At 38.5% G+C, this 19473-nt stretch overlaps 1 protein-coding gene across 1 annotated transcript; it reads left to right on the top strand.

The window, feature by feature from the left end:
- Positions 1 to 14924: 14924 nt before the first annotated feature.
- On the top strand, positions 14925 to 17537 carry LOC149052744 (uncharacterized). Its single transcript, XM_089203816.1, has one exon. It carries the CDS (start codon positions 15237 to 15239, stop codon positions 16938 to 16940), a length of 1704 nt encoding a protein of 567 aa, XP_089059942.1. The 5' UTR covers positions 14925 to 15236; the 3' UTR covers positions 16941 to 17537.
- The last annotated feature ends 1936 nt before the right edge of the window (positions 17538 to 19473 follow it).

Genomic DNA, 19473 nt, shown 5'->3' with positions numbered 1-19473 from the left:
ATTGAATCGATTGCAGTATATCAATATAGTGAATGAGACTGAAATGACAGAATTTTTTTTTCAGTTATCCACAATTTTCTAAAACGTGTTTCGTTTCCTAATGCGTTACTACCTGATGTGTTATAGTTAAACAAGTCCACTAGAGACTGGGGCTGCACACTGCGACAGACCCGACGACCCAACATACACCAGGGTAGGTGGTATTCAAATATAGACAATTCTTTACTTAGAGTAGAGTCAGTAAAATTATTGTGTTTTCGCCAATAATTTGGGCTGAAATGGCCGTGATCAAGAGTTGCACTTGCAAGGCTTGAAATTTTGAGGACCTTGTTACTCCAACCGATTTCTTATTAAAGTTTTCGTTATGAGACATACACGTGAAACTTACAGTGTTGTGTAACTTCTGCTTGTGCAAAAACGGATTAACAGCTTCTTTATGTTTTGCTGAAAGGTCCATTACATTTACTTTGGCGTTCAATCACTGCAGAACATTCTTTAAAAATGGTTCATGTAAAATAAATATATATTATTTACTAGGAGCTGTACAATTTTCGTCAAATAGTTAATTTAAATTCGCCAAGCACCACTACAAAATTCATCAAGTTCATCCTCGGAATTAATCAACCTCTATCAGTATTCTTTTATTAGCCCACCTATGATTTAACCATATTCTGAAAGATTTCTTAGGTTTGTAAAGAAACTAGCCAATGTTCTGCGTCAGTAGCTCGATCTGTTTTCAACTCCCTTCTTGGACATGGGAGAAAAAAATAAGATGAAGGGAATCGTGAATAACATTTCCCCATTCGACTCAGAGTGACATTTGAAATTTTTTTCACGCCGCAATCGTTTTTTCTATCATTTGAACTAGGGCAGGTTTTTGGTAATAACAGCTCTTCTATTGAGCTCAAATAGAAATTATTCTATCAGGAAAAAAAGCAAAACAAACAAACATTGAATTTTTCTTAGCGAGAAACTGCAATAAACACAGTTTAACTTTGATGCCAAATCTAGCATTAGAACAAAATCTACCGATAAGTTTCTCGACCATTTCAAGTGTTATTTACAACTTGCACTAACTCACATCAGCTTGAAGTGCCTGTCTATCCATGTTTTCTTGAGTTTAAAAATAAAATATCAAGTTGAAAATATGATTAGATAGATAATCAAAGTGACGTCTAATTTAAGAATGATCAAACCTCAGTGAATATTATCACAACATTTCATGCATTGCAAAATTGATGTATCCAATAACTGAAATGAGCTCTATCGCGACACTTAGTGACTGCTATGTTCAAAGTGTTTGCCACAATATCAAATTCTTAATCAAACTAACGTATGATCCATTTTGATAAATCCTGCTGGTCTGTAAAAAATTGAAAATCGGTGTGAATGTGTTTAACCTATTTGTTTTCTTACTCCGCCTCTGGAAAATGGTTCGAAACTTTGAAGTTCTGAAACGAGAATAAAACGTCCAATTTTTTAATCTTCTTTATAGATGTTTTCCAATTTGAAGGCAGTGTGACCGAGTAGCCAGGGCGCGTTGGAGTTGTAAACTGTTTGTCCTGGGTTCTAACCCCCACCGTGCTACTCTCTGGACTTGTTTTCGTTTGCCTAGTGTTCAACTGCGTGGCTGCGCTTTATTTATCGCCACCCTCAATTATTTTTCCATCTCTTACGACGTAGTACCCTTATCAGACACTTTGGTCGTCGACTGATGTGGCGAACCACCTGATTAGATTCAATAAATATTGCGTAAAATTGGAAAAAAAACGATGTAGGTAACGTCCTGAATTGCAGCTATCTAATTCTTTCAAAGCAGTCTTACTTCTTATTTTGCTAGTGTTCATGCTAAATAGTGATCCTGCTTGTCCAGAATATCAATATTTGTGATATTTTCCTTTCGCTTTCTTTGTTTCAGTTTTTTTTTTTCGTTTATTATTCTGGTAACAAACATGTCCTACAAATTATTACGAATGAGATTTTTTATCATCATAATTTAACACGACGCTGCCTGCGTACAAAATCTACCGAAGTCATAAAAATAACCGGTACGATGCAATTCTACTGAAGCTCTCTTGATTACACAATTAAAGAGGATGTCATCAACGCAGAAAATCTGCCTAAGTAATTTTAAATCATTAAAATTATTATGACGATAAAGGACTGCGTAAAATCTCTGAAAAAAACGTACCTTAGGATCAATGTAAATACTGTTGTGATTTCGTTAGATATTTTGCTTCTAAATGGGGGACATTTACATCGTAGTCTGTAGCACACTAGCGCGCATCACAATCGGGTGGATGAAGAAACTTGTAGATGAAGTGGGATCTACAGTTTCTAACAGAAATCTCTGTTGGGTATTTGCAACCGGTGGGACGATTACTAAAGTAGATCTTTCTGAGAAACTTATCATCTTCCACTGTAGGATGAGCACCATCCGACCAGCCTGACCAGTCTGTACCACATCTGAATGCTGGCACACGCGTTGTTGGCATTTTTGTTACTGCGGCTCCCACAAAACGATATCAACCCTCAAAGAGTTGGTCGTCACCCAACACTGGTTCAGATTTTGGCGTTTTGTGACTGTATAACACGGATCGGCTACAAAGTCAAAGATGATCATAGTAATTAGAAAAATGGTGAACTGATTTGTTTAAGCCTCTCAAAATTTTAGCAGTTTAGCGACCAAAACAAGAACTTTCATTTAACAAGAACAACTTCAAACTATTAGGCTTTAAATAAGAGGTCAACTTGAAGTACTTGTGTCGAACATTTTCAGTCAACGACGCTAAAAAAATGAATATGTGTAATTACATTCTATTAGTGATGGATAGCAGTATCTGAATTCGTGTTTCCTTTTTCGTCGATAACGCACCAAAGAACATCTTTAGGCACACTAAAATTGCAGCTCATGTAGTTTATATATTAACAAGCAACAATCCGGTCGCTTATGCCTTCCTAAGCGGTAACGATTTCGACCGAGTCTGACAAGTACCAAATATAATTGATCAAATTGTAGATGCCAAACGTACCTTCACAGTTAAAACCATCCTCAATGTAATCAGGGTTGCAGCAACAGTTGTATGAGCCCTGGGTATTAAAGCAAGAGGCATTTGGGTGGCATTTGTTTATTTAAACGGCATGAGCTTCACTGCATTTGTCAATGTCTGAAAGAGAACATGCATACTAAGTCAAGATCCTACTACAACGAACGTCTCTAGAACATAAAGGAAACTGAATGTCTCAAAATTTGATACTCGTAAACCTTCAACACCAGTTTTTTATTGTAAAAAAAGCTCAATTTTTCCAGAAAAACTTGAAGGAATAAAAATCAGCCATTTCTCCATCTTAATAGCAAGGCAATGGAAATAATTTCAGGGTCTAGTTATGGAACAAAGTTGTCATTGTTGGGTGAAATAATTCCTTTTTGTTGTTGATTACAGAGATCCATTTTGTACTCTGAAAATACATGCCGCGTCACAGTGCAAAATAAGATATTAGTTGCAAAATGTGTTGTTGTACAACTATAATTTTTCCCCAGCAGCATTCCCCAAGATTAGAAACAATTTTTATTACTCAAAATGGAAGATTTCCGTTAAAAAATCGAAAATCAACGACAACCTGAAGCGATAAAATAGCCGCCATTACGACAAATAAAAGAACGAGAACCGTCTACTATCTGAAATTTATATGTGATAGACGTTGTGCTATATGTTTGAATTATTCATCTGTATAGCAAGAGATATCGAATAACGGAAGCCGGAAAAAAAAATCGTGCACTCACCCACCCATTCTGTTCTTTAAGGACAGCATGGATTCAAGACCTTTCGTCCATCAGTTCGCGAAAACGTCCATGTCGAATTATCACTCTTTTAGTTTAAAAGTAAGAAATATGTTGGCATTAATTCTGTGTTGCTATTTTAATTACTATTTACCATAATTCAGTCCATCTACGCCGTGGCCAGAGGCCCTCAATGCTGTTTGCCCTTTGCCTTCTTCTCAGCTCTTCCCAGCTGACTTCTCTTTGCCCCATCTCTTTTTCAACTTCCAGGTATAAGATTAAAAGAAGATTTTATTTCGACAGTGTCCTTTACTCACGGCTTTTTTTCTAACTGAACGACGTCTTTTCAATTTACCCGTGACGAATTACCCGCGAAATTTTCTCACGATAATATACTTGTGACACGTGACCTACGAAATTGGTTACTCCTTTTCCTGTAGAACTTAAACTTAAAAATAAAACAAAAGAAATAATGAGACCATTATTTTTTCTTGATGAAGGCAATTAATTAAAGGGACTATTTGTTACCCTGTTGGTACCCTATTTGTAACCTTTGTTATCCTGATCCTAACAGTATGCAGGACTCGTGTCATATACGAACTTCGTAATTGGCCTTGCCCCACCATAGGGTCTCTGTGGCTCAGTGGCAGAGCATCGGAGCGCGGAATCCGAAGATTTGAGTTTCGATTCCTCATAGGGAATTCCCACGCTCATGACAAGACGAAAAAATATCTTCCCCCATTTCTTTAGCGAGCTCAAAAGCTTACCATCTTTATTATTTTATTTGTTACCGTCAGAGCAAATGACGAAGGGCTAACGCTCGAAACGTCAGCTTTAAAACTTTTAACGGTGGCCAATTTACTTTATCAACTTGGTTGATAATACTAAATTACCTTTTTGCCTACTTTACTTACCACTGAGCATCATTTAGTTCTGGATGTGAAAATCATTATGCAGTCCATGGAAAACCTACGAGTACAACGGAAATGACAAAGTATCCTCGGAAATCAATGTAAGTTCTTTCTTCAGGAAGAGTTTAGGGCAGCAAATTGATCATTAGAATTCAAAAAGGGCGAATGCTCGCAGAACTGATAATACTTTGAGATATCCTACAGAAGAGAATAGAGGTAGAATTTTAATTTATAATTCGCTAGAATCATTCTCAAATGTTCCATAAACCCGGAAGCCAACCACTGTTAGAAGAGGTGCAAAGGGAAAATGAAAGTAGAGTAGCATATTTTCAATTTTCTTTATTTCATCTCTATATATATAGTTAGGGTGCATATCGTAAAATCGCAAAAGACATTCTTGTGAATTCTCGTTTCCAAGGCCAAGCATTCTTTTCCTTCATTCTAATGGTGGAGTATTTTTTTTACTGATGTCATAATTAAATGCATTCACAGCGCTGAAACAAGTCGTAGATTATTATAAATGATAACAATAAAGATATTTATACAGCGCCACATCCTCTAATTGTCTATGGCGCTTTACATTAGGATTATTAACAAGCTAAAAGAAAGGAAGACAAGGAAAAAAATATATCTATATATAGGAATAAACTAATTTAAAAATTCTAGGATAATTAAACATATTTAACATCTGAAATAATTAAAAAGAGTTATAAGCTTGTTTAAAAAGATACGTTTTTAAATGTCTTTTAAAACTATCAATTGAAGACTAGATCCTATTCCGAGTGGGATCGAGTTCCATAGTCATGGTGCCGCCATAGCAAAACGTCCTTTCTCCATAAGTCTTTAGTCTCGCTTTTGGGGTCGCCAGAAGGGGACGTTAGTGTCCGTTTAGAGGTACCATAATCAAGTAGGTCACTGATGTAGCAAGGCACTGCTCCATTGACAGCTTTGTAGAAGAGTGAAAGAATTTTATAAACTATATCGTGACGAACAGGAAGCAAATGGAGCATTTTTTTTTATGATAGCAATCATACGATCAAATTTCCTAGTACGTGTAGCAATTCGATCTGCTATATTTTAAACAGACTGTAGTCTTCAAACTAGATACTGAGGTAGGCCATATAGCAGTTAGTTACAGTTATCTAATATTGAAGTAATGAACAACAATTTTTGCACCCTCTTCTTCAATGTACTTTCCAAATTTGGCGACAACTCAAACATACTAACCATACACTGCATCACACGTTTTTTCGTACCCATTATCGCCATAACCCCATTTGAACAAGTCCTCGCTGTACCAGATTTTAAGTTCTTGGTTCGTCTACACCGTCAGCGGGGTAGAGAAATTATCAAAGAGCAGTTGTGGCGATTCGGTTGTGGCCTATGACATGCTGTAAAACTTGCAGTGTCCCAGTAATAATCTGATAGGAAATCACTGTTTGGGAGAAGAAGATTACGGTTTTTGTCAGTTATCAACGTGGCCATTTGGTTGGGAATGAGACGATTCCAAAGGCATCCCCATTTGGATTGATAGCTTGGGTTCGATGAATGATAGGTCGCCTAACCGGATTTGTACGTTAATTTGAATGTAATGATGTTACCCGCTTTTGAAGTTCTAAAGAAACCATACGAATCATCTCTTGCTCCAAAGCAAACTGTAGATGGCGTCATCTGTATCCATCTTACTGTTGGGAAAAGAACCAGTACATATGTGATGAATTGAATTTGAACAAAAAATGTGAGTTGGGTAAAAAGAATACGCGGCAGGACAGCCAGCCGCTAAGTCAGATAGATGGATAGGAAAACAGGAGGGACAAAAGGGGATTCGGACATCTGGTGGAGCAGATGGACTAAACGGTGGCTGAATAGGACTGACAGTTGGATTCATCGAAAGATAACTTAAAGGATGAGGTAGAGTTCTTCATAAAAGTATTTCACCAAATGAGAAATGCTTTTTTACCTACTGGTGCCCTTGTATTTAGGTGGGCAAAGGCATATGTAACCTTTGTCTTTAAATCTGTTGGCATGGAGTCTGTCCACAAGTGTTCTGGTGTGAAAACGAGGTTTAAAAGCAGATACTTGCCATTTGAAGTGGTAAGTGGTAATGATACTTTGAATTAAAATTGAAATGTCACATGAGATCAAATTAACCAAACAACCAGCCAGGCAACCGATCAACCGTGCAAACCAATTGCAAACAAACATTGCGCAACCAGCCAAATAACATGGCAGCGAAACAACTTACCATCGAAACATTTACAAGCTAAACAACCCGAAGTTAAGCAACTTGATATAATTATTCACCAAATGATAAGTTATGTTATTCGCATGACCATGATAGGACACCAAACAACCATCAAAAATCACAACAAGGATAAACTAAACGCAAATAGGATAAGAATGTACTCACCATTGTTCCTTTATATCTGTAGTTTGTCCAAGACTTTAGATCCGAAGGATTTTCATTGTGTGTGGAATTATTCAGTTCGCATTTTGTGATCACTGGAGATCCGCTGGTCACTAATTTGTTATAGCAGTTGGGTTCCATGTAGCATAGAGCTGAGTAGAGGTCTTTCACAGTAGCAATCATGTTTTGATTGAGAGGGCTTTTTGATATCCTTCACTGCAAAAAATATGGTGATCACCCGTTCGGAAAACAAGTTGTGAATATTTGAAAACGCAGCATTATTCACGCATTCTCTGACATTTTCCGAAAAGAAAACCCAACGTTCTCCCTGTGTTTTCGAGGCGGCGAATCGGAGTATTCGCTCCATTATCCAGCAGTTTTCCTCCATAGTTAACTCTACGAAAACGATTGTTTTCCTGGTGTTAAGAGTACGGTTAACAGACGGGAAAACAGTTTGTATTCCGTTGTTTACTGATGTTTTCCCAGTAACAAAACATTGTTTTCACAGAAGTTTTCCGTTGAAGACGATGCGTTTTCTTCCATTTTCTAGGACAGTAAATGCGTAGATACGCTTGAAAAACACGTGTCGTTCAACGTTCACGGGTTGGTCAACATATTGAAATACAATATTTTCTTGCATTTGCAGCTGTTTGCGTTGAGAAAAGGCGTTGTTATCGGCGGTTCACCACCCGAATGCGGTTATTCCCACGCATTTTCTCGTATTTGCCGTTCGATTATCGTGCGGAAAATGGCATGTATTCCTATATTTATCGGTGTTTTACAATGTCAACCATTTGGACATTTATATACAGCTATTTCAATTTACGTTGTCGGATTAAAGCTTCAAGGGTACGGGACAAGACCGAAAGGCGGTATGGGTAGATTAGAATTAATTTTAGGCTTTCGGGGTTGTCGGCGCGAGATGGACATGGAGGCTGAAAATACAATTAGTATTGCCAACATTTCTTTCATCCAAATGGCTCGCCATCGGAGATCTTCGCTGTATGGACGAGGCATTGTTAATTTTGCTGATAATTATTCATTAAGATCCCATATTCCCCTTCGGTCTTGTCTTGTAGGCTTGAGGCTTTGATCCGACAACGTAAATTGAAATAGCTGTATACATTTACTTCTGTCGCTCATAATTTCCTTAGCTCCAAGGTCCCTTGCTCTAGAACGATTTTGAAGAAGTTCTTCCAGTCGCTGAATCCACTTCACAAATCAAATAATCCATTGAACTACTTGGAATCATTCCCTCCCGTATGTGACGCAAGTAATAAGAGCCTAAACATAAATTTTTTTCAACCCTTTTTGTTACCAATTAGCCAAAGTAGTATTCGCCTAGCTACATCAGCTCTTGATTAACTTTTTCTTGAGTTTTACCGAGGGTGAACAGTAAATTTGCCATCCGTTTTCAGATATCAGAAAACATTAGTATGATGTTGAATTTTTCAGTCTTTCACCATTTCGGAAAATTAACGATGAACAAGGGTTTTTGTGCCGTGGCTTGATTTGGTGATCTCACTAGTTAGTTCATTTCATGTGGATGAGACATTAAGTCCATGCCTGCTGTGAACTTTAAACTTTTGCTTAATTACTCGTAGAGAAAGAAACTCCCCCAGGGTGATTAGCGTATAGAGAAGAAGAAGAAGAGAAGACCGAATAAGAGTCTTGTTGCCTCTCGATAGCGAGGAGTTTTGTCACCCACTAGTTTCTCCCGTCCTTGCATTGTAAGAAAACTAACCAGGAGTCCATTTTAATTTTAATCATACAGTATGAAGACCTGCATTTTTTTATGCGTGGGCTGCAATTGGCGGCTTAGAACTTGTGTTGTCTTAACAACAGAAAAATATGTGTTATTGTTTACCAAAAATCAACATGTCGGCTTTGGCTTATCGTTCATGTGACATCAAAATTTTTCAACAATTATCTAAGAGTTTCGATGAGTTAAGGCTGGATGGTCTCAATTCTGGTTGACCATGTTACTTTTATATCTATGGAAAAAAACCGAAAATAAAGAATATGAAATCGAATGTGCGTCTAACTTAGTTGAACTGTAATGATTTTATATCAGCTCGGAGGAAATGAAAGTATAACTCACCTTCTTCACCCGCAACTTTAGTTATCAATAAAGACAACAGGGCGACCGAGAAGTAAAATTTCGAGGAAGAAGCCATGGTGAAGACAAAGTTGAGTCGCTATGTAGGATCATCGTCGGTGATTTCTAAAAATATTTTGATGTTTATTTACTTCTTTTGTATGCAGAGAGTTCTAATCCTACAATAAGGAGATGTGGATTTTCTTCGCGACTTTGTGACTTGCAGGAGCTTCTATTGGCTCAGAATTTAGCTTAGGCGGCATTCGATCTGATTAAAGTAAATAAAACTCATTGAAAAAGTGTTAATTAATACAAGCTCGATCGATTGAACAGCATGCGAAATATTTTGCTAATGAGATAATTGTAAACAATGTTATAATAATTGTGCTTCTAGGTTTTTAAAATTTTTTGACCACATGATGATCGACTAAAGCACAAGTTGTAACGGTTATTCCCAGAAGGTCAAAATATTGTTTTTTTACTCTTCCTTTGCCGTCCCTGAAGCCAGTGGACATGGAATAAAGGATGTGGCTTGACGTAATTAATGAGGTGTCTGAAAAAGGAACAGGTTCAAAGCTTGTTCTCCGCACGTCAAGTTTAAATCGAGAAAGATGAGAAGCTCATTTTATTTGTGGACACAGGATTCCTATTTATATACTTTGTTTTCAAATTCTGATAACTTTATCAACCTTCATTAATTCAAGATTATCAACCCCCTTTGCTTCCCTCTCAATCCAAATTAAGCCGGTGAAACACCTTGCAGATGAAAAGAAATTGGGAAACAACGTCAGTTATTTCACATTTCGTTCATTTCTTTAAGCTTAGGAGAAAGTCGGAAACTTATTTTTATCATCAATTATTTTGGGTTATAAATGCACGTAGCTCTTCCTTGGCTGAAAGATTATGAAGTCAGTGGAAGTGTGAGTGATATAAGTTTATCAGTCACATATTTACGTGTAGTTCTTCTCGCAAAGATGTCTGAACGGCTAAATAGACTCGTTTATAGACGCACCTTACGAAAATAAAACAAAACAGAGGGAAACAAGGAAAAGCAGAAGACGTCGCTGTGAAATTCATAATAGTCAGTGCTGGAAATTTACATTTAAATCTAATATTCTACGAATTTTAGAAGCTATGAGAGCCTGAGAGCAGATAGCCAAGGGCGCAAGCACTCTAGGTGAAATGGTTTTGGGTCTTCCCGAGAGACGAGATGGTCATAGATAAGGCAACAAGGCAGTAACACTGGTAAATTATTTCATGATTTGTGTTATTTTTACTTTTATATTGTAAGAGGGTCATATGTGTCAAAGCGTTATTTAAATTAGGCAATGCGCCATGTTCAATGAGCTACTATGTTCTAAGTCTAATTCGTCCTTAACTTGCCCTGTGCGCTCGAACTGCCAATTTGACCCTGGAAAAACATTTAACCCTCAAATAAGATCTGAGTACCTGCGTCATGTTAATAAGGAGAGGACTGAGGGGAGGATACACATCTGCATGCATGCATTTATATATGAATCCTCTGATTACGTGCAATTATTTGCTTCAAATTTAGTCCGAACCACTCAGGCACAGTTCACAGCTCGTTCAAAACGATTTTGTTTATATAGATGATGCCATAATGTTTTTCGTGAATCGTCTAGTAACACTGGTCAAATGTTTTAATCGTGGCAAAGCGGATCAACCTTGAGATTTCACCATTCCACATTATCGGATGGTCACCAAAGTTAAAATAATGGAAGCAATGATTATGATGAGAAACAAAATTTGTTAATTTCGTGATAGGCGTCTGCCTCGATAGCGATTCATGAGTCCTCTTTTCACGTGGAGTTATATTCCTCAAAGTCAGTCTGTACCACAGTGGCGCAGATCACATGTGCACAGGGACCGACTACAAATTTAAGAATTAATCTTAAAATAGTTGTAATCATTACTATTGAGAATAAATTTTTGAAACGTCATTTAAGTTTGATAGTTTATTATTGCCCGGGATATGTTGATAACAAGTCAATTGCATCGCTTAGTTTTGTCTCAGAGATACCAATTCTTTGAGATTTCTTGAAAAGATCTTTCCTATCAAATAATTGACTAAAGGGAGAATTGATCAACGAACTGTTTCTCTAAGAAATTCTTCTTGATAAATTCAAGATGAAATCTCATCCTCTCACTTCCTAAAATTGGGAAATCCCTCCGAAGATTACACCCGAAAGTAACAGTGGAATCGGTTTTGTTTTACTGACGTCTGAAAAGTGAGAATTCATTGTCTCATGTAACCTTAAACTGATTACATGAAGAGAATTTGAATAGCAGGCGATAGGAGGGTATGGCCTTTGGGAAAGTCATGTAGATTGATAACTGCAGCAGAGACACGTAAACTTATGATTACTTAGACGTGCTAATTGTCTTAATTAGGTTCAGTGTCGGTTATAACAAAAGCAACCAGAGTAACAGATCACACCTTCTCTGTTACCGGTCACATACACACAAATAAGCTTGAAAAGGTTATTTAATCAGGTTTTAACTGGTCGTCATTTCTGACCTCTTTCTGGTGTTGTTTTGTTTGTTATAAAGGCTTGTAGAAGAGCTACTAGCGTAGACATCATTGAGATTTTACCCATTTCACTCAACACGCTTTCCTACAAGATTCACCTGTTAAGGTATGATTTGGTCGAAATAAGGAATACTATACTCCTAAAATTTAAACTATTTTATTAAACAACTTATAATGATTCTTTCTCAGGAGCTACTCCTCTAGGCGATATACTCCTACAGGCAATACTCCTTTAAGCTTACTTGAGCCCACTACAGATTATAACTTAGCTCTTTACTGACGTCAAAGACCCACTCTTGCCTCAAAATACGCAATCTTTGAAGTATATCGCAGTACTAAGCAATATTTTGGTAGAGCTTCTTAGTATTGTTTTTGTATTTTCTGACAAAAGAACTACTACTCCTAGCTTAGTCCTTATATGCATTCACAATGTATTTTAAAATATTTGGTTATTCGAATCTTACAACACAACTATTGTGGTAGAAATAGATCATAACTACATGAACTAATAGAATGTTTTAGTTTTCCATGCTATGTCATCAGAAAGTTCGATTATCAATGTCATAGTGACTAAAAATTCTAGAAATTGTTTTCAGACTCCATCCATAACGCACCTAACACGATTTAGAAATCCTTGTAAATGATGATGCATGACTAAACATAATAAACAATTGGCCTATAATCACGGATCGCCGTGACCCATCGGTGAAGGCTTTTCGACAGAATAACAACTACATGTAAAGAAGGCTTGGGCATCAAAAGCTGCTTTAGTTTGTAACGACCTGAGTAAACAACAAGAGTTCAAAACGTTTAGTAATAAGCAAAATGCAATGCTCAAAGTTGTGCTTAAGACTTACTTAGTGAAGCGCTTTGATTGGAATAGATAGAGATGAAATTAAGATTATTTGGAAGCTTACTAATGCCCATGGTTCTTGACATTAGCTGAGGGAGGGCTGGGGGGGGTCTGTTCTAATACTCGGATAAAAACAGTTGCTCAGTCGCCTCTAATAATGATTTCCGCTTAGGCTAGAGAAAGGTCAGTCACTATTACTACTACCTCGAGTCACAACTTCTCATGAGTTCTCTTACGTGAAAGATCAAACTACGCGGTCCAATGGTACTCCTCTATTCAAACTTCTCACTGTTTTATATTAACCATAAACAGTGGATCATGTGAAATTCATTAAGTCCCTGTTATACATTAATGTACTTGTGTGAATCCTTTCGCTGTGCAGAATGACTTGCTTACAGCATTCAGTATGTGCCACAGTAGCGCAGATCACAAGCAGGTGGCTTTAGTAGTTTGTAAATAAAGTAGGATCCCCAGTCTTTCACATTTATGTCAATTGATTTCTTGCAACATTCTCTACCTCTGGTAAAGCAGACCCCGGAAGAAACCTCACCATCAGCCAGCCTGAGAAGACCGCACCACATCTATTATCCGGTACGCACTGGGTTGGCATTTTTGTTCCTGTATCCCCAACGAAACGATACCATTCCCCGAATATTATGGATGAGGATTCGTCGTCACATTTTTCACCACCGCAGGGTGTTTCGTAAGTGCTCTTTCTATCAGCATCGCTCAGGTTTCTGTAATTATAGCACGAATCGGCTAAAAAGTTGAATTTCGGTTAATGCGATGTTTAATATATTTCTTTATAAGGAAGCTCAAAGAAAAAAATAATTATATAAACGTCGGTATTTTACAAGGATTTCCCGCCCCGTAACAGCATGCGTATAATATCACGATAATTTTTTTACATGCGGTTGATATCGCTAATCAGCTGTGTCAGGTTAGTAAATAAAAGGCAAAGCGTTGGCCGTTCTCAATCCAGGGTCGCTTGTCGAGATTTTCTCGGATTATGGCAGCTAATAGCACCGTAAAATTCGTATTTCTCACAGACAGTGGCGCTAAAACTTTCCTAAAAGCGGAAGTAAAACTAGATAAGAAAAGAAAAACCGAAAGTTACGTACTTGACCTAGGTAATGGTATTTCTCGCGGCTGAGGATGAAAATCAACAGCTGGAAGGTCTGCCACAGGCCTATTTTAGCCGTGTATATGAAAATATTCTTCTTTCGAGGAGCAAAAATTCAATAACTGAGAATTTTGTAAAAAGAAAGTTATGCCATTGTCTGTTTCTGTAATGGTTCGATGCATTTTTTCGAATCTTTTTTACGTGTTTATACACTCTCACCTAAACACGAGAGGAGGTTGGAAGAATTTGAGAAAGTTACGCAAACCCGACACGCAGCATAACTTTCGAGAAATAAGAGAATGTAAACAGGGGACATATTACCTTATATATTATGAGCATATCTCTCCAATAACATTATAGAAGAAGGTAAATATTTTTTTATAACTTGACTGATATCTTTTTTATCAGTACATGCTCTGGACGATAGTGTTTCCTAATAGTCAATCAAATCGCGCATCTGACAACACATAAACCAATCAAAATTCTCGTTAGCAAAAGTCAAGTTGAAACTTGTGGTAAGTGCCAGCACCATGTGAATGAAACTATTTTAGGCTAAAATAGGCGTACGGGTCGGGGGGGCAGGGGGGCTGCAGCCCCCCCCCCCCCCAAAAAAAAAATTTTGGGCAATTCAGATTTTTTGGGCAGCAAGAGAAATTTGGGCAAAGCCAGTTTTTAAAGATGTTTTCAAGTTTTTTATTGAAATAGATAGATATTTTCTATTTTTACCTGAATTTAAAAATGGAAAGCCAGTTAAATTCACAAGAGAAAGCGGTTGCCTAGCACGTGACGAGCTTCTGGTCATTAGTAAGGGGGGTCATAAGTTGATATACATATTTCTATTTTTTGTGATTGTTCTTGGGCATTGTACTGTACTATACCGCACTGCACTAGCTGGTGTTGTAAATTAATTAAAATCAATTTCCGCATAGCTTTGTAGAATAATATCGTAGATTATCGACTGGAGACTCTCAGAAGATCTGAGTCACGTGCTAGGCAACCACTGTCTCGTGTGAATTTAACTGGCTCTACCATGGGCTTTAAGTGCCTAAAGCCAGTTAAATTTACGCCCGTAGTTTCGTAAAAAGTTACGCGACAGAGGAAACTGTTAAATTCACACGAGACAGCGGTTGCCTAGCACGTGACGAGCTTTTGGTCGTTAGTAAAGGGGATCATAAGTTGAAATACGTACTTGTATTTTTTGTTTTTGTTTTTGGGCACTGTACATACTTTACTGCACTGTGCTAGCTGGTGTTGTAAATTTATTAGAATCAATTTCGGCATAGCTTTCTAGAATCATATTGTAGATTATCGACTGGAGACTTTCAGAAGATCTGGGTCACGTGCTAGGCAACCACTGTCTCGTGTGAATTTAACTGGCTTTACTATGGGCTCTACGTGCGTAAAGCCAGTGAGATTCACGCCTGTAGTTTCGTAAAAAGTGACGTGACAGTGGAAACAAATACGCAACTTGCATGCATTTTCTTGTAGAACTCTCCTTGTCCCATATTAGACATGTCGAATCCAGCATCAAGGAAACGAAAACGGGCCTATCGCCATCGTGTTAAATGCTCCGAATGCAAAAAAGAAATCGTTGCCGAATACCAAGACGCTCATGCAAGAACCAAGCATATAGGCAAGAAAGTTAAATTTACTATTTCTCGTGCGCCAAATCAATCGCAACTAGGTTTCGCTGGCGGCGATGAAACCATTACCAATACGGTTAAATGCAGTAAAATTGACGCCGAAGACGTTGGCTCAGATCTTCAAAATGACAGCCGTATAGATATAGTGGTGGATTCTTCAGATACTGCCCTGAATAAGTCAGAAATCGAGGTGATTCAAGTGAATAATGGTGCTCCAGCTACGTCAGAATCTATGGATGCTGGTCTGACGGATGAATCAGAAATCATGGATAAAGGTAATTCGGATACGTCAGAGATCATGGATATGGAAAGCATAGATAATGGTGCTGACAATAGTACTAGTGCTCCAGATATTGTAGATAACGGTGCTAACTCTGACATCGTGCATAGTACTTATAGGGATATGTCCATTTCAGTTGTCATAGATAATCGTGTTCCAGAAAAGTCACTTAAGTCAGCTATCACGGATAATGGTGCTCCAGATAAGTCAGATATCGTGGATGGTGCGCACAATTCGTCATTGGATACAAATTTATGTAGTGGTACTCGCCTAAAGTCCAGTGATATAGATGAGAGTCCTCAGCAACCGATTTTGAAGTGCTACGACCCAAAAAAATTTGGAAGTGAATCTTTTTCTAGAGATTTCAACCCAGCCTGGTACAAACGATATCCATGGCTGAGCTACGACTTTGAAACTAAGAAAGCGTGCTGCTACCCATGCCAGAAATATTTGAATGCCCACGATTTCACGTTTGACAATTGGAAGAAGCCAGCGCGTCTTACTAAACTCAACAAGAGTGAGAACTATCAAACGGCCATGGCGAAATGGATTGATAGTAGAGCAAATAAGAAGACAAATACTTCAATACTGAGCAAACTCCAGGAATCACACAAGCAAGATGTGAAGGAAAATCGTGACCACCTGAAAGTTATCATTGAATGTCTCATGTTAACGGCCCTGCAGAACATCGCCCAGCGTGGTCACGATGAACAACGTGATGGTTTGACTAATAGCAGTGATGTAAATAAAGGTAATTTTCTGGAACTAATTCACTTGCGGTGCAAGGACATAGCTTGGCTAAAGGATAAACTCGATAGCCAGCTTCAGAAGCACGCGCAGTGGACATCTCCCGTGATACAAAACGAACTGCTACAAATTATTGCCGATCTCATTCGCGAGCGTATCACAAACGATGTGCGAGCCAGCGGATGGTATGGTATCATCTTGGATGAAACATCAGACATTAGCAGAACAGAACAAGTTTCACTTTGCCTTAGTTTCGCGCTGAATGAAACGAAGAAGGAAGCATTCATTGGTTTCTACTCCACGAAATCAACCGAAGGAGAAGTACTGTATGAACTGGTGAAGTCCTCTATCACTGACCTCAATCTTGACCGAAAGAACATTGTTGGTAAAGCATTCGATGGGTCTGCCAACATGAACGGTGTACACAAAGGACTCTCGACAAGAATGGAAGAGTGCTCCCCGTTCGGTATCTACGTCCACCATTACGGGCAATCTACGTCCACCGTTACAGACATGTGCTCAACCTCGCACTTCAGGATACTATGACACAGATTGAACCACTGCGAAACGCTTTGGGGACTATCCAGGCTCTGCACAACTCTTTAGATGCGAGTCCCAAACGACACGCCCTGTTTAGTGACACAGAAGTACAAGGCGAGGATCTGAAACTGACGCTGAAGTCATTGAGTGCCACGCGATGGTCATGCCGGTGGGAAGCCGTAAAAGCCGTATACGGGCAAATGGAACGTATTGTAAAAGCCCTGCTCACGCTGTCTGCAGACAAAGATCCGAAAACCTACTCTGAGAGCAGAGCCTTGTTGACCGCCATTTGTGACTTGGAGTTTATCTTCGGACTGTGTTTGTTGAAAGTAATCCTGAGCAACACCAGTAGTTTGTGTCGATATCTTCAGGGGAAGACGGTTGACGTCATCTCCGCTCGTAGAAATGCCGACATGAGCATTCAGACCCTACGCCAGTGTCGGAACGAAGAAAGTTTCAACAGCGTATGGCAGTTAGCATCAGCAATGGGTCTGAAAATTAAGAAGTGGCTGACCAATTCTTAGTTTGAATTACGAGCACCCAGACAGACGCCATCGCGCCGCCTTCAAGCCCTTATAGGTGAACACGCGCAACGACAAACGCAGCTGACACCGGAATCGCACCATCGTATTAACACCTACTATGCTTCCATCGACAAGCTGCTGTCCAAGCTTGAGCTCAGGTTTAGCGGAAATGACCAGGAAATCCTCTTTGCTTTGGGAAATATCTGCCACAGTGAAAAACCTGATAAAGAAAGCTTCTCCCGCATTGCTAAGTTTTACAACATCGACGGCGAGATTCTGGAAGCCGAGCAGAAAATGTACGCGAGTTTTCGTCATGTGCGCGGATTGGGCTAAATGACTGTTTCAGAAATGCTAGAGACAATGCGCGAGAATGATCTATTCGATATGTTTCCAGAGTTTTCCAGTGTGGTGCATATCCTTGCAGTGATACCTGCTACATTGTGTTCAGCAGAGCGATCATTCAGTGCGTTACGCAGATTGAAAACTTACCTCCGCAGCACCATGAGGCAACAACGTGTCAGTAACATTGCACTTATCAACATTGAAAGGGCGTATGCCAACTCTGTAGTCAACAATGACATGGATCGTATCATTGATATCTTCGGTCGTCGAAATGGCAGAGACAGTTATTTCTTTTAAGTTTTAAAGTGTTTTTTGAGCTCATATGATAGATTCATAGGTAAGAATATTTTCACTTCATATGTAGGCCATTGTTAGTGCATCGTATGACCCTCGTTTCCTTTCGACTGTTTCGTAAAATTTGGGCAACTTGTGAGAATTTTTTGGGCAAATGGTTCACCGCCCCCCCCCCCCCCCCCTGGCAAAAAAATGCCCGTACACCTATGATTTTAGCTTTGAATTCTCGTAAATTTGACAGAAAATTCCGAAAGTGTTTGAAGTATACGACTCCTTAGGGAAAGAACTTCAAGAAGAGGAGTTTGATTAAGTGAGTGTCACGGTAATTTATCGTTCGCTCATTGGGCCTTGGAAAATTTTGCTGGTTAATACAGTTTCCCTCGAAATTTTTCCAGTGACTGACGAATCTTTTTCCTTCCGTCTAAGTCACTCGTAAATAAGCGTTCTTGGATTTTTGCCTGCAAAAGTTTTTAACTTCGACTTTGCTCGGAGCGTCAACGGCTACATTCAAATTTGCCTACGTTTCCCTTATTCTTCTTGCCTGCTTCCTAATTTTGTGCAAATATTCTTTCATTAATTATTGAAGTGAACAAACCAAATTGAATCTTGCTGTCAGTATTGCACTGGGCATCCTGTACAGCGCATAAAAATCACATAATCAGGCGAATAAGCGCGCTTGCATTCCGAGAACACAGTATTGTTTTTCAATCAATGGACCTTGGAAAGAGGTCTTTGAAAGATGCTCTTGATCGAACACGGTGACCTTATTCATTGAATAATTTTGGTCTATAAATTATCCCCTTTAAATTGGGGAAATTAAAAAAATCATCTAAGGCAAAAAAAAAGATATAGCTAAAAGCGTGCACAAAGCCCGTTATTTGATGATAACAATGAAACAACTATTCGAGGAACGTTTTGTCGATTAAAATTACGTGATTTTTCCACAAATTGTATATCGAATTGTTCCTTACAAATTTTTATTTTGAAAACCCCTGCTTCCAGCTACCGAAAAATGTGCCGTGAAAGAAGGGGCATGAAAATGTACTAGTGGAGTCATAATTGGAATAAGATTGGCTTGTCATTTCTCGCAAACAAGCACGGTGACCTATCTCTTTTATTGTATTTTTCGAAACAGATTTAGGCAGGGAACATTCAAGGAAAGATTAAAAAAAAACTTGTTACTTAACTTCTTTTTTTTCTAACGAATCACCTAGGAAAATCTTAACCGCAGTCAACATCTATTTTAGCCAATCAGATTATTCTGTTTGATTGCTTTCAATCTTTTCGAGACACAGCCTTATAATAATTCAAATTACGGATCATTTATGCATCATTGTGAAAAAATCATGCAAGGCCTTCGCGATTCTTGGAGTATGATA

This window comes from Pocillopora damicornis, chromosome 1 (genome assembly GCF_964200805.1).
Source record: "Pocillopora damicornis chromosome 1, jaPocDami1.2, whole genome shotgun sequence".
NCBI classification, from domain to species: domain Eukaryota; kingdom Metazoa; phylum Cnidaria; class Anthozoa; order Scleractinia; family Pocilloporidae; genus Pocillopora; species Pocillopora damicornis.
Note: the sequence above shows the minus strand (reverse complement) of the source record. Positions and strands in the feature narration are given on the sequence as shown.

Coding starts and splice junctions, on each gene's coding strand:
- LOC149052744 (XM_089203816.1), top strand. CDS start 15,237: ATGTCGAATCCAGCATCAAGGAAACGAAAACGGGCCTATCGCCATCGT.